The sequence below is a fragment of the Pezoporus wallicus genome, unplaced genomic scaffold (assembly GCF_028554395.1).
Source record: "Pezoporus wallicus isolate ANWC-B61680 ecotype Strahan unplaced genomic scaffold, APGP_CSIRO_Pwel_v1 contig_5767, whole genome shotgun sequence".
Taxonomy (NCBI): domain Eukaryota; kingdom Metazoa; phylum Chordata; class Aves; order Psittaciformes; family Psittacidae; genus Pezoporus; species Pezoporus wallicus.
The window spans coordinates 5721534-5735542 of NW_026640599.1; the positions used below are offsets into that span (position 1 = coordinate 5721534).

Here is a 14009-nt window from a genome sequence, read left to right on the forward strand (position 1 = left end):
CTCGCTGCCCCCCCAGCTCACACAGACCAGGCGCATGCGCAGTGGAGGGCTCGGAGCTGTCCGAGTACTGAATTTCTCGCGCGGTGCGCTCCCTCCCGCCTCATTCCAGCACAGGCTCCGGGGTTCCCCGCGGCCCCCGCCCGGTCCATCCCTCCCTCCCTTCATCCTTCCTTCTGTCCCTTCCTCGTCCCTCCCTCCCTGCCCCCCTCCGGCAGCGCCGACGCTTCCCTGCCCAAAGAGGGGAAATCCAGACCGACCCAGTAGCTCAGGCACCAGTTATAAATACTAATTTTCAACGTGAAAGGGGAATCAAACGTACCAGCAACAGAACGGCTCTCAGCACTATTTCCCTTTTCCTGATGCTCCTTGTATAGCGGGGTTTCCTCTTCCTTTCCTTTCCTCTTTCTTTCTTCTTCTTTCTTTTTTTTTGTTTTTATTTCCTTTTTTTTTTTTCAAATTTCGTTTCCCCCCTGACATCACCAAAAACTAGGTGGGGGAACAACCAGGTCTGGTGCTTTGTCTGTTTCATGCTGGCTGCTGGAGATGAGCCTAGGCTTGACTTGACCATGAGTCCAAGGACTGGCACTTCTTTTTTACCCCCAGTTTGTAGATATCCAGATCTTCTCTTCCTGATTGTCAAGAAAATTAAATTATTGCTGAATTTGGGAATCTAAGCAGCACCAGCTTACTTTTCCCCCGCATCTCTCTGGAATCGTTTCTGGGATATTTTCCAAATCACCACAGAAAGCAGGAGGAATGAACCGGCAGCTAGTGAAAATTCTGACAACCTTGTTTGCATTTTTCTTAGAGACAAACAACTTCAGGTAGGTGATACAACTCTGTGTGATGATATTTGTGAAAAGGTTGTGGAAATCATAACTATAAAGATACTATGTTATATTACCTAGTTTGTTTGCTGTATTTGAGAGTATTTCATGCTAATTCTGTATAGGCTATCCTTTTTACACTCGGAGTCTCGTTGCTTAGTAACAAACACAAAAAATAATAATCTCAAGTTTTTGTATTTCTCTGATTCAAAGACATGTTTTTTCACTGAGTATTAATATAGCTGAAAACATTTTCTTCGGTTTTAATTCCGAAACGCAAATTCTCTGTTCCCACTGAAGGTTGTTTAGGAAGTTGCTTTGTAATTTGGAAATTACAGAATCAGCCCTCTGATTTTGGGAAAACCCTGAATCAGACCAGTATTGTGTTCACTTAAAGTGCCAGCACACATGATTGTTTTGAAATTTTCTCAACATTTCATGAGCTTTTGCTTCAGCTATTGACTTCTTGCTTTACAGAGCAAACAGGTCATCCTACTAACCAAAGCACCATTTCAGCTGAGATTCATTATTATGCAGTACGCTGTTGTATATCTACATGTGCACATACAAAGTGGGTTTATATGACTGATGAGGTACATACACACAATGACAGAGTGAAATAGTGTTCATACCCATGAATCTGGGATCCCAATTCAAGTCATAACTAGTGAGCTTTGAATGAAAACACAAGTAATTTGTATAGGAACACCCCAAATACGTGCACTGGATTAATTTGCAGTTTTTATCTTAGGTGAATGGGTTTAGGACATAAGTGGACAATATTATGCATTAGCAAGTAAAGATATTTTATAATAATATATGTCATTGGCGAAAGCAAAAAGGAGCAACTGCCCCCTGTAAATGGAACCTGAAAAAACGTGGGGAATCACACTATGAGAATTTACTATCACCTTGCCTTCTAAAAGTTCCAGTGCTTCTGCAAAGGGATAAAGGTTTGCTATTTGCTTCTCATTTCAGATGCTTGTATATATATAAAATTTTTTTAGACTTGTGTATAGATGCATGAACACCCCCCCCCACACACACACCCCCAGAAAGACTCCTGAAACTGAATGGCTCGCTTTGGGCAAATATATAAGAAGACACAGTCATAGAATTACTTTGAATATAGCTCAAAAATTATGTTGAAGCATAGATACAATGAAATTGGTTATTTAAGAATCAGGTAATGCTTTATGATTAAATCTGTGCCTCTAAACACCAAATATGACCATTTCATTCTAGTTTCTTTTTCCTTAGGGAACAGACATGGGAAATCCTAAATTCTCTTTCCCTGAATAAATAATGTATTTGCAATATGTAAGATGCTATGTACAAAGCATTTAACATGCATGATATGGTACCAGAAGTTTGCTCTTAAATTCTGACAGCAGAGACGTATTTCAAGAGCCTTCATATAAATATCAGCTGGTAATAATACTAATAGTTTGTTGTTTTTTTTTACTTAATGTTTACTGGTAAAAATTCCCAAAGATCAGATGTGGCTGGCTCTGGAACCCTTTTTGCTGTGTCGGGGAAGACTCCAGACATTCACCAGCATAAGTCAAACATTTGTTGGGTATCATTTGTAAAAAAGGTGGTTTTTTTTGCAACTATCTCCTTCTCAACATTAACAAAATCAGTGTTTTTCAGTGTTGCTTGGTGTGTGTTACCAGCTATTGTTTGCAAGTTTAAGACTACCTCAAACCCAGGGTTAACATATACTTTTAACAGTGTACATGCAAGAAAAGCAATGATATGAAATAAGATTTCAAAGCCCCTGTAAGATTGCTCTAGACATAAGGATAAAAAGTAAATTGAAACTTCTAAAGTCTTAAAGCTGTAATGAATTTCTTTTTAAAGCTGTGTTGTTTACTTGCTTGTTTGTTTCTGAATAACAAACTGCCCATGCATATTACCTTAAACTCATAGAATAAAGTTTTCAGATTAAAAATAGACTATATTGTTCTATAAAAATAATGCGACATTCACTGGATTGAGACAATTTATTTGCTGTTATAATTTCTCCATAACTTGAATACAAGTTAAATATTAGCTAATCATGGCTAATAATTTATTTAGGACAACTTTCTGTAAAGAACATGATTCAAGATCTGGAAAATCCCCCTCACAGACCCTGTCTCCTTCAGATTTTTTGGACAAATTGATGGGAAGGACATCGGGGTATGATGCTAGAATCAGACCAAATTTTAAAGGTAAGTTTTTTAAGACTTCCAATTAATTAATCAATTACATTTTGGGCAAATTATAGGTTTGAGGGGCTTAATTCTGGGTTCTAATTCTCTTTCCAATAAATTCAGATTTCCAGTGTGATAGTGGAGATCAGCTAACCCATGGGGAGGACTAGGAGAGCAGTGTAGGTGATATGGGTCCAGAGCTTGAAACACCTCTTTTCATGCGACAGTAATATTTAGCTGTCAGAGGATGCTTCTGAAGATTCTGCTAATTCCATGTAGTAAATAGAATTCTAGTTCCAACTAAAAACATTGAGATAACTTGTTACTGATTTTTTTATCTGTGAAGACAGTATCTTTTAACACTGCCATGCTGAACTGTCATGTTCTTTATAGCAGTGTCTGAAGAAAAGGTCTATGCTTTCATTCAACTTGAAGAAAGTAAAACCTCTTTCTCCAAAGTAGAGAGATAGGCCTCAAGGTATGCACACATAAAATTTTATCCTACGAATGCTGACGGAATGATAAAAAACTGTTCGTCAGTATCCCTACAAAATATAAAAATATTTTGGTTTTCACTTCCATAACTCCCCCCTTTTCTTCCAAAATTTGCACTGAGCTATGGAGAGTCACCATCATTCCAGCACAAACAAGGCTGTAGACTGGAAACCTCTTTTACAACCATTACTATTCACAGCAAGTTTTCCTTGATGTAGTCATGTAAATCCCTATGGAAGTAAGCACAGAATGAGTTACGGCTTTCAGTGAAAGGAGTTGAGAGAGGTTTTCACTGCAAACATTTTAACATTTCTGGAAAGCTCTGTAATTCTGTGAAACTGGCTCTTCTATGTCAATTTAAAGCTTAGAATGTGTTTTTACATTGAAAACTGATAAAATGCTTCCTTAACAAATCTGATGCCAATGTACATTTGCACTCTTATCTCTCAGCTTTGGTCACCAAAATGAATGTTTTCCTGTACAGAGCCATGTTAGCAGTGCTGTGAATGTTGATAACAACTGGAAAAAACCTGTCATTTCTTAGCTAGTGAATGAACTGTTAGGAAAGAAGCTCGCATGTCAATTAGAAAAGCGCTTAATTAAATTTAGATCAAAGATTAGTTTCTTCTCTCTGTTCCACATGTGCTAATTACAAGATTTGGAACAAAGTGCGTTTTTGCTGCTTGCTTATGGAGTTCCCAAACTGGAGTCCACATTAGCTTGTAGTAACTAAGCAAGCATTAGGCCCTCATATTCATTTTGTGCATTTGTATGAATATTAGTGGAGTTTTAGAGAATGCAAATAAAGGCAGAAAATCCCTGAATTGAGCAAGGTAGCGATCATTAAAAACTTATTCCTGCTCTTTACATGAAAGGGTCACTAAAACAAGACTTCCCCTTCATCTCTTGAAGCTCAGATTAAATCAGGAATAGTAGCAGTCCCTGTACATAGAACTACTTAAAGACTGCACTTTATTGCTCCCCAGTACGTGCCTAAAGCCGTTTCATGAAAAACACAGGAGGAGACAGATTCAAAGCTTTGCTGTCAGGATGTTCAAGCAGGTAGAGCAGGTATGGTGTGCACGATGTTATGTGGTGCATGCTGAACTGTTTGACAGACATGGCTGCTCTCAAGTCTCACAGTTTCTTCGTGTTCCCAAAGTGAAGCTGCTCCTGATGACACCTATGAATGCTTAATGGCAAAGAATATGCTGTTTCTTATTTTTTACTTATTTTTTTTATTGTCACTTTCCAGAGCAGGACAGTACTTTGCAGCAGTGTTTTCTTCAGTGTTTTTTCCTAACTTCCCATCTCTGAGCTCTCGCATAAGTCTCAGTCTTCTGGGGAGGGGTCTGAAAGGTTTTCTTGTTCTTTGCTATGTTCCCTTGAAGGGTATTTTATATCTCAGAGTTCAAAACTACAGAGTTAAGTCATGCAGTTTTGAACTTCACATCACTCATAAAAACCTTGTCAGCTGATAACCATTTTTAATTATTCATTATGATGCACATCCATGTTCTAGTTGCCCAAGTCTTGTTAACTTTTTAAAGAAATTGAAACTACTTTTTTGCTTTATACTGCATATTTATTCTTTTTAAAGAATAAGAAGTACACCTGCAAAGAGGATAAAATAAATCTGTCTTGCATGGAGTTAAGTATTATAAAGTTTTTTTGCACTGAGTTTTATTGTGACCATAATACAGATTGTTTCAGTTTCTCACATTCATTAATCTCTTTGAGATCTTTTGGGGGATATAGGTTATTGTACAATACTGATAGTCTAAACCATACAAATGGATGGATGGATGAAATGTGGAATAATTGCCTAATTTAGAACACTTTTTGTATTTTAAGGCAAGGACTTTTAAACACAAGAGAGCTCCACAGGAACAATGGTTTCCACTAAGGATCTGCTATGTGGTTTTGCATGCAGTCTGGGACTAATATTTATTTTCTACATTTCACAAAAGACGTGGATCAACATAGTTGTGCAATTGCTCATGCATTTATCTAGCTTTTTCTGTTTTAGACCATGTACATGGCCTTCTCTGAGCTCACTGTAGTGAGATACATTTAAAAGTATCAGAAATGTCTGATCTCATGGAAAGGCAACTAGGTAGAACCTATACCACTGATTATAAAATAATGAAATATACTTTTATGACTAGTCTGAATTACTGGAAAACTACAGCTATTTGATTAATTTGTGGACTAAAGGCTCCACATTCTAAAAAGAGAGGAAAATGCTACTTACTGGAACAAGGTGCTTTATCCAGATAAAGTACTTCATCATTAGTTATTGCTGTTCCCTAACTTGCTCTTGCAAATCAGAAAATTCAAGAAGGTAGTGGGAGAGCAACAGGTGAATATATGAAAGTTCAAACATCAGCAACAGTTTGTTTTGTTTTGTTTGTTTTCTTTGAAGGTTTTGTTTGTTTGTTTGTTTTTTAAATAAAAGTACTGTATACTGAAATATATTGAAAGATCCTTTCTTTTTTTTTTTTTGTATCTTTCTGTCTTACACAATCATTTGAAAGCAGAGGACTAGATATCTGGTTCTTCACACACCAAGCAGTCAGATACAAAATGACCAGGCACTGAGAGCAACTGCCCCCCGATGAGCAGCCACAGAGAAGTGCCAGAGTGACAGATCTCAAAATTGCCTTTCTTTATTCACTGTGAGATACTTAATGCATATTTTTTCATCTTACACTTACCGTTTATTGAATCTGAGTAGGCTAATAATTTGCGTAAGAACACAGAGGGGAATATTTTTAAATGTAAATATGAAGACTGCAATCTAATACTAGTTGAAATCCCTGAGAGCCTTTCTGTTGACAGCAAATATGCGCTAGTGGTCATATGAGTTGTTTTGCTGTTTCTTCTTCAGTTATAGCATCAGTCGAGCAAGATTTCTGTAAAACAATAAAACATGAAACCTTCATGATGTACTTTTTACCTGGTTATTATCAATGTTGTATCTTTTTTAGTGGTAAAAAACAACAGCAACAAATCAGAGTGATGTCTTTTAATTTCTCCGCTGCTTATTTTGCTTTCCTCAAGAAAACTAGAAATAGTCGTGTCAGGCAGCTGTGCTATAAAACTAGCCAGGAATGTGCTTTCTCATTGGTAGAAACCAGAGATGGTGAAGTGGTATCTCAGATTAGTGTATACTCAGTTCAGGCTCCCTCAAGAGCACTGTCGTAGTGCTATGATACAAGAGATCAATCTGCAACTTAATCACAACGTGAGATGTGGGGCTAATGGAAAGTCAGCTTGAATTTAAAATTTCCTAGCAGGTGTTGACCTTCAAAGATCACTAAATTATTTCCGCTTTTTAACACTTTCACCTTCTAAATCCACTTAAAATCTAAACATAACCTAGAACTTATCAGATAGAGAAAACTTTCTCTATAGGCACTACTACATTCTTTATGCCAAATACTTTATGTAGTAGACTAGCTGTCATGCAGTGAGTGGAGAGAAGTGGAGTTTGTCACCAAAAGCTCAAGAAGCTTATTATCTTTGGTATGAAAAAAGTTTGCAAAGAAGACGATAGTGATTTTCTCCTGTATTGAATTTTCATTCTATGTTTTAACTGCTTTCTTTCACACTAATTAATTTGCTAACAAATATTCTGATTTTTATGGAGGTACCTGGAGATGTGCAGCAACACTGCTGATGTTACTCTCATCACTGGGTGATGCAATCAGTGTGAATTAACTTGCTCAAAAGCTGCTGTTTCTGAACTCAGAGAAGACTTGTCAGAGGGTTGCAGTTTGGGGGTGTAGTGGCTGTATCTGTAAAAGATTAGTCTGTAATTGGAGCAGTGTAATGTCATTTTCATGCCGAGTCAGTCGGTTTATATCTGAATAATAAACATGTAGACTAAATAATTTACTGAAAATTAGCTTGACAACTGTTACAGGAAATGGCTTATACACTTTAATACCTTAACTCCTTGGCAGCAAGGGTCAGTTTTTCCATATGTTTGAGCTCGTTGTTTACTTATTCGGCCCCTGAGTTGGCCAGTAATGAAATCCTTAAAAAAACATGAATGGAAACCAATGAATGACATTTAAGGGCGAAATTACTGGCATCAGGCTTAATAAATGAAAGCAGCTTCTATGTACATGATGAGAAGAGGAACTGTCCACAGAAGGTGACCTTAATCTAGATGTGATACTTCACAATAAAACCTGTTAGGAAAACAACCTGTAAAACATATAGAAGTTGAAAAGCATAGGTTGTGGGATCCATTCTCCAGTGCTTAATAACCTTCTTAAAGGCAGACTTCAGTTGCTAACAACTCCCGAACATGAAGTCAAATGCAGGGAGTATACTGTACTGGGCTATTTTCCACACAGTTCAAAGGCTCAAAGGACCATATCCAATGGAGACTCAAATCTAGCTCAGGCATGATGGCATGTAGGAAGGAAGTCCATGCTCTTGGTGTATTCTCATTGTAGGCCATCGGCTAAAGGTTCATTGTAGGAGAAGGGAGGCTACCTGGACAGTTTTTGGATGTGGCCAAGGCCATTGCACTCCCTAAATTTAGGTTGCTTGGAATGTGCAAGCATCCATTATTTGTAAGGTGTGCTTGTGGTTTATTTTCTGCCTTGAAACATGTCTACAACTACACTGCTTTCACATGAAGCTGTGTATGCACATCTCACTACACAGTTAGATGCTGCATGAGGATCTTTCCTAACAGGATATTGGGTTTCTTTGGTTTTACTTCATTTTTCTTCAACTGCAAAGAGGTAGCTAAGGAAATGATGTTCAGTCTCTACCCTAGGTATGGACTTTTTCATGCAGAAACCTTTTTACCTCAATTATGCAAGGATCCTTTTAACTGTTTTTCTTTTAAAATTGTTCATAAAGAGGGATGTGGAACTTGTCCTTCTCCCTCGCTTTCTTTAACTTCATGTTCTTTCCCAGAACATGAGTAGGCTGGGGAAATTGCATGGCTAGTTAGGTTGTGTCTAGACTTCTAGACAAATGAGACTAGACAGCAAAATCAAGCAGCCCCCCTGATTATCTACACTGCTTAGCTGTTTTCTCATTCCCTGGATCCCTTTCTGAGCTTCCTGCAGGCAGCTCCCTCCAAAGCAGGTCAGAAAGGCTGTGAGCACGTAGCAGTGTAAGGCACAATCTAACCAGTGCTGCTTGGCATCCAAACTGAGGAACCGTCTTGGTCTTCTTTTATATTTAAAAGGTTAGCCACACTGATCTTTATCGTATTGGTATGTTGCCTTTCTTGCAGAACCAATGATTTAATTAAGAGATATCAATGGATTTGGCTGTTGTCATGGAATACTACTGTGCTGCTGCATAAACTGTCAAGAGAATTTATGAAAAACAAATGTCAAAGCAGATCCAAAGACCTTTGATATCAAAACAAGAGACACTATTGTTTTTATCATGTTCTAATTTAATCAAGGATTTTCTATCACATCCGTTGTCATGTTTAGATTTAAATTTTCTATGCAGCTGAAGGCAGTGCCCTTGGGTCACTCATTAAGAATCTTGTGTTTTGGAAAACATGAAATTTAAATATAGAATATATAAAAGCACATACACTTAATTTACCAAGAATGTACGCATATTTAAACTGCAAATCTATTACAAACAGTGCTACAGTAACTAGGAATATGTATACATAAAAAAGAAATATGCAGTTTTATTAGAAAGATTCATTTATTTATTTTTTTCCTTCTGGAAATATGAATATAAATCCCTGATTAAGGCAATAGAAAATGTATATTTGATGGTTCAGCTTCAAAATATGCATTTCATAGTCTGTCACAGAAATGAGTGATCTTAACACTCTGCAAAGAAAAGCTCCCCTAAATGATGTAGACAGGGCAGTACAGGTTCTGGCAGAGCTCTAAAATTAAGAGTGAACAATGTCTGGCATAAATAGTGGCCTGCCAGTGTTACAAACCCCCAGCCCATGGTTGAAATTCAAAATTTACAGAAATATAAAACCTCTGATTCTGGAAACCATGCGAGATCTGAGGAGTACAGTTCATGACAGAGAAGTGCCATTCACCAAGTATTCTGCTACTTAGAAGGGATAAATTAGAGCAGCCTAGTGGCTTATCTGAACTGTGCCAGCTACCAGCAAGCATCAAGTGTTGGAAGAGCATGAAGGCACACTGATTACTCCTTATGCCTCAGCTACATGGCAGCAGCTGGGAAGGATGGGAGCATAAAGACTTCATGAACCAATAAAAGATGGAAGCTTTAAAAACTGGACATAGGTGGAATATAAAACCACAAACAAACAATCCCCCCTGGAATTACCAACTTACCTACTCTGTAACACTGGCAGTGCATTACTGTTTTTCCTCATATTCTCTTGGTTCTGCTCCTGGGTGTGCCCAGAATTGCTGCAGGCTGCCTCGGCACTCACATCCCTTCTAAGCCAAATCCAGGCTGTTTGATTGGAACCAGATAACCTTAAGGTCTTTTGCAGCCCTAACAATTCTATGATTCTATGATTTTATGATTCTATGATGAGGCACTGTTTCACCTCCATTTCCCTGTATGGAACAGGAATCGCAGAGCCTGCTTTATATTTATTCCCCAGGAAAGGGATTCCTCTCAGGGTGGGATTCCTCTCAGGTTGGATCAGTGAGCACTTAAAAATCTCACAAATACAAAACAGTGTCTATAGGTGGCCCGCCTTCCTCTACAATACACAGAAGATTTTTTGTCATTTCCCCTCAGCTTGAAGGGTTCTGCATCTGATCCAAAGGGCTATAAATGATTCTGTGTAGCCCATTTTGCAGCATTATGATTAATGGAATAAATGTTATTTCATTTTCCAGGAAACCCACAGCCTAGGAGGTGCAAGTTTGCATCCCTTCAATCTGAGGCAGGCATAGAAGTCTAGAAAGGACTCTTTCTACATGAAATGTCTCAATGTTTTCTTATTGCCTGCAAAACTGGCTGTATTTTAGATGGAAAAACTGATATTCTTGACTGATTTTTCAAAGTAAGGTTGTACATTTTGACTTGGTGGAGAGTGGTCTGAGTAGTGGATTTTGAATGAGGTGCCTCAACCTTGCTGAGAAGCAAGGATTCAGAAAGGCTCTCAAAGAGCCCACTGAAAATTATTTGCTCTCTGCAAGTGGAACCCCATTTCCTATGCTCATGGACTATATAGGGTCCTTAGGGTTCCTCCTGTGGTGGTACACATCAAAGTATCAGACATAGCAACTCCTGCCTGTCATGGGACAAATATTGTTTTGGCTATAGCAAAAAGGGGGCTGCTGCACAGTAGCAGTGTGATACTCTTCTCCAAAAGCTGATAACTCCTACATGGGTGTTTCTGTGCCTTCAAAACCCAGGACTGCATAGAAGCAGCTGGGCACATCTGTGACTGAATTTGGGGTACTTTGCCTTAAAGAATGGAAACTGGTACTAAATTGATACACATTGCATGAACAAACTCAGTCTTTTTCCATCCTAAGAACACCACTATGAGTTATCTCCTTTGCTTTTGTATTTGGGAAATATAGATGAGAAGAGGTTAAACGCTTTCCTTAAACCAGCATAGTTAGTCAGGGAAAAGCTAAGATTAAAATTTAGCAGATCAATACTCATTATGTTAGGCTGCCTATAATGACTATATTCCCAATGTGTGATGGCCGTGTCTTTGTCTTAGGCTATAAAACTGTCTTATCAGGATTAATCTTTCTTCTTTTTTGTTTACTGTGTCTAGTAAAGAAATAGTCCTAAATAAAATATAAAATAACAGTAACACATTGGCCAGAATGCTGCTATAAATTCTCACACTGCAATTTAAAGCAGTTGTTGAAATGATGCATGCAAATTACATGCATGGGTCCAAATCAGGAGCGTATGTAAAAAATCCTTCTTTGTCATAGCTGAATGTAGCCTGTTGCCTGTTGCATAAACACATGCACATACTCTCCCTCATGCCAAACTAAAATGAAGATGTGGCCGCTCCACATGAGAGTTTCAGAATGCAGCAATTTTCCTTTCCAGAGAGTGATATCCCATCCAATGGAGAAGTCTGAGGTGTAAAAAGCCTTTGGTCAGCCTGGTTATAGGAGACATCCTAAAAATAAACATCTGAGAAAAAGTTTTAGCTCTTTGCCTCTATACTTCTGAGAATAATTTTGCAGCTCTCTGGCTCTATACCCCTGAGAATTCTGGTTTTGACACATTTCTGTGGTGTGTTTGCATGAGGTAAAGCACACATAATCTGTTAAAAACAGATTTTTTTTTTTTAATAAAATAAAACATTTTACTTATCAAAATTACAAAAATAATTAAAGACAAATTCAGTTCAAGCCAGTAAGCTCATCAGTGTGTATATAGACTCATTTGGATCACTTTGTAGAAGACTCCTACTCAGCATAGCTGTGGTGGTAGAAACCAGAAAAAGACCAGATGCCCTGACCCTGCAACAGGCTTAATGTCAGCAGAGCTCTAAGTCTTTGTGAAAGCCATTTGATGCTTCTCACAGCAGTGCAGTGAACATCCTTCATCATAAAGCTGATTTGGTATTGATAAATAAGTAAGTTAGTCACTTTATAAGATGCTTACTTTCTAGGCTGGTGAAGAGCTCTCATTGCATCTCCCATTCTTCCAGACATTTTATATATAGGAAGAACTGATGACTGAAAAAAATCCTGGTGAAAGACACCCAAGAAGTGCCTTAAGGATGTCTTGAAGTTGCAAGACAGATCCTTTTGGCATTCAGGATGTGGGAGACCCTTAAGGAGGTTCCAAAGGAAGTGGGGATGTGTGAATGGGAGGGATAGGAGGCTGGGAGAAATGTGCAACAGATCAGATGATAGGAGCATTGAAGCTGAGAGTCAGGAGGGAGGAATTAATTTCAAAGTAATATTCTGCACAGATTGTATGGAAATTAGTGGAACTATAAGGAGGCAAAAAATTGAAAAGTTTTGAAAATAAAAAGAAAATTTTATTTTATTAATGCTAGATATAGTGGGATCTGTATGTCTCTGACCAGTTGCAGATTTCCATCTATACCAGCTCCTGATCATTTCTGTTGCCATTTATCCCTATGCCTGAGCTATCCCATTTGTCTAAATCCCATCATTCACCTGTGTCACATATATAATTTGGTGTATTATTCCCTAGCAGCCATAAATCAATGTCTGCTCATAATTTTAGTCATCCAAACTGCTCTTTTTCTCAGTCTTGTGTAGGCCTTCAAACAGTTAAAACAAGGAACATTATGGAGAGATTAAAGGAAAAGCTGGCAGAACTGTGAAATACAGTGAATATGTGAGGCTCAAACAAACTAAAGGAGTTAAAATCAATTCTGAGACCTTTCTGTGGACATGTGCTTGAGACTGTGCCTATTGACGTTTATAACTGAGCTTTCATTAATTCCTGCAGTGCAAGATCAGAATCACAGAGAAAGAACGAAGAAATATTTTTTAAAAAAGAAAAAAGTTCTAATTGTGTTTTGCTTTTTAAAAATAAACATTTTGAGGTATGCTGAGCAGAGTGCAGCTGTTCATTATGACTGAAAATAGAAACCTAGGCTGATTTACAACATTTCAGTATCTTTATTAATACTTCCCTTTTTCACTAAGTAAACCTTCCCTCCTGCCTTCTCTTTGCAGTGAAAATCTTTTATCCTGTGGTTCCATGCAGTCTCTTAGATGGCTACGCTGGTTCCATGCAGTCTCTTAGATGGCTACGCTGACTTTGTAAAACATTATTAAAAGCAAGATTACTTAGAGCAGTTTAACTGACTCTACACTGGAGTGCAAATTTCATGACTAGACATGTAATACCACCTTTTATTTAACCACATTTGGGAATGTTCCAGGCCTCTGCACACATGCAGTTCACGCGCCGATCAGCAGTGAAGAGCTCTGTCTCCGTTAGTGCAAAGCAACCAAGCAGTTCCTCAGAATAAGGTACGAGGAGGATCTCTGCTACTTGCTCCCAGTAGGTCTGAGACCCTCTGCCTTTCCATTTGTTCACTTCAGTGAGCACAGTTTTGTGATAAGAAGCCGGTGCCTGGACCTTTTTATGTCATAAAAAAAGCAACCAATTCAATTTCCCTAAATACAACCCATTGCTCTATTGTACTGGAGGAAGGAAGACTTCAGAAAGTCTTGCAGCGATGTGCCTGTTATGACTTGGAATGGAAAGATTTGAAAGAAGAGTGGAGGGCTCAGAGATAAAAACCAAAGTTTGATGGACATATAAAGAGTTAAATCATTCATTTGAATATTTTCAAAGTTGACATAAGTACTAATCAACTTTGCATTGTAGGCTTGTAGTTCCAACAGGAAGTTTCCGGATGTAAGTTTTGTGATTCACTGGTTCTTAGATTTACTCCCACAGACTAATTTGCACATGGAAGACTTTAGTTCTGGGACTGGCTGCACTCAGTCACAAGTACGACTGAAGCTTGTGCAGAAATATCTGAGTTAGCTTTCAAGTAATTTGCTCAGAGGTGCTCTGT

The 14009-nt window shown here is 38.1% G+C and overlaps 1 protein-coding gene across 4 annotated transcripts in view; it reads left to right on the top strand.

Annotated features, from left to right (window-relative positions):
- Positions 1-489: 489 nt before the first annotated feature.
- Positions 490-14009, top strand: part of GLRA2 (glycine receptor alpha 2) — a 125145-nt gene continuing 111625 nt past the window's right edge. For 3 of the 4 annotated variants that reach the window (XM_057419570.1, XM_057419571.1, XM_057419572.1), the window contains exons 1-2: positions 490-824; positions 2910-3043. In XM_057419570.1, coding sequence (XP_057275553.1) covers positions 757-824; positions 2910-3043 — 202 coding nt within the window. In that variant the 5' untranslated portion in view covers positions 490-756. Of the gene's footprint in view, positions 825-2909; positions 3044-14009 lie in introns of those variants that run through there. The other variant, XM_057419573.1, reaches the window with a different exon arrangement.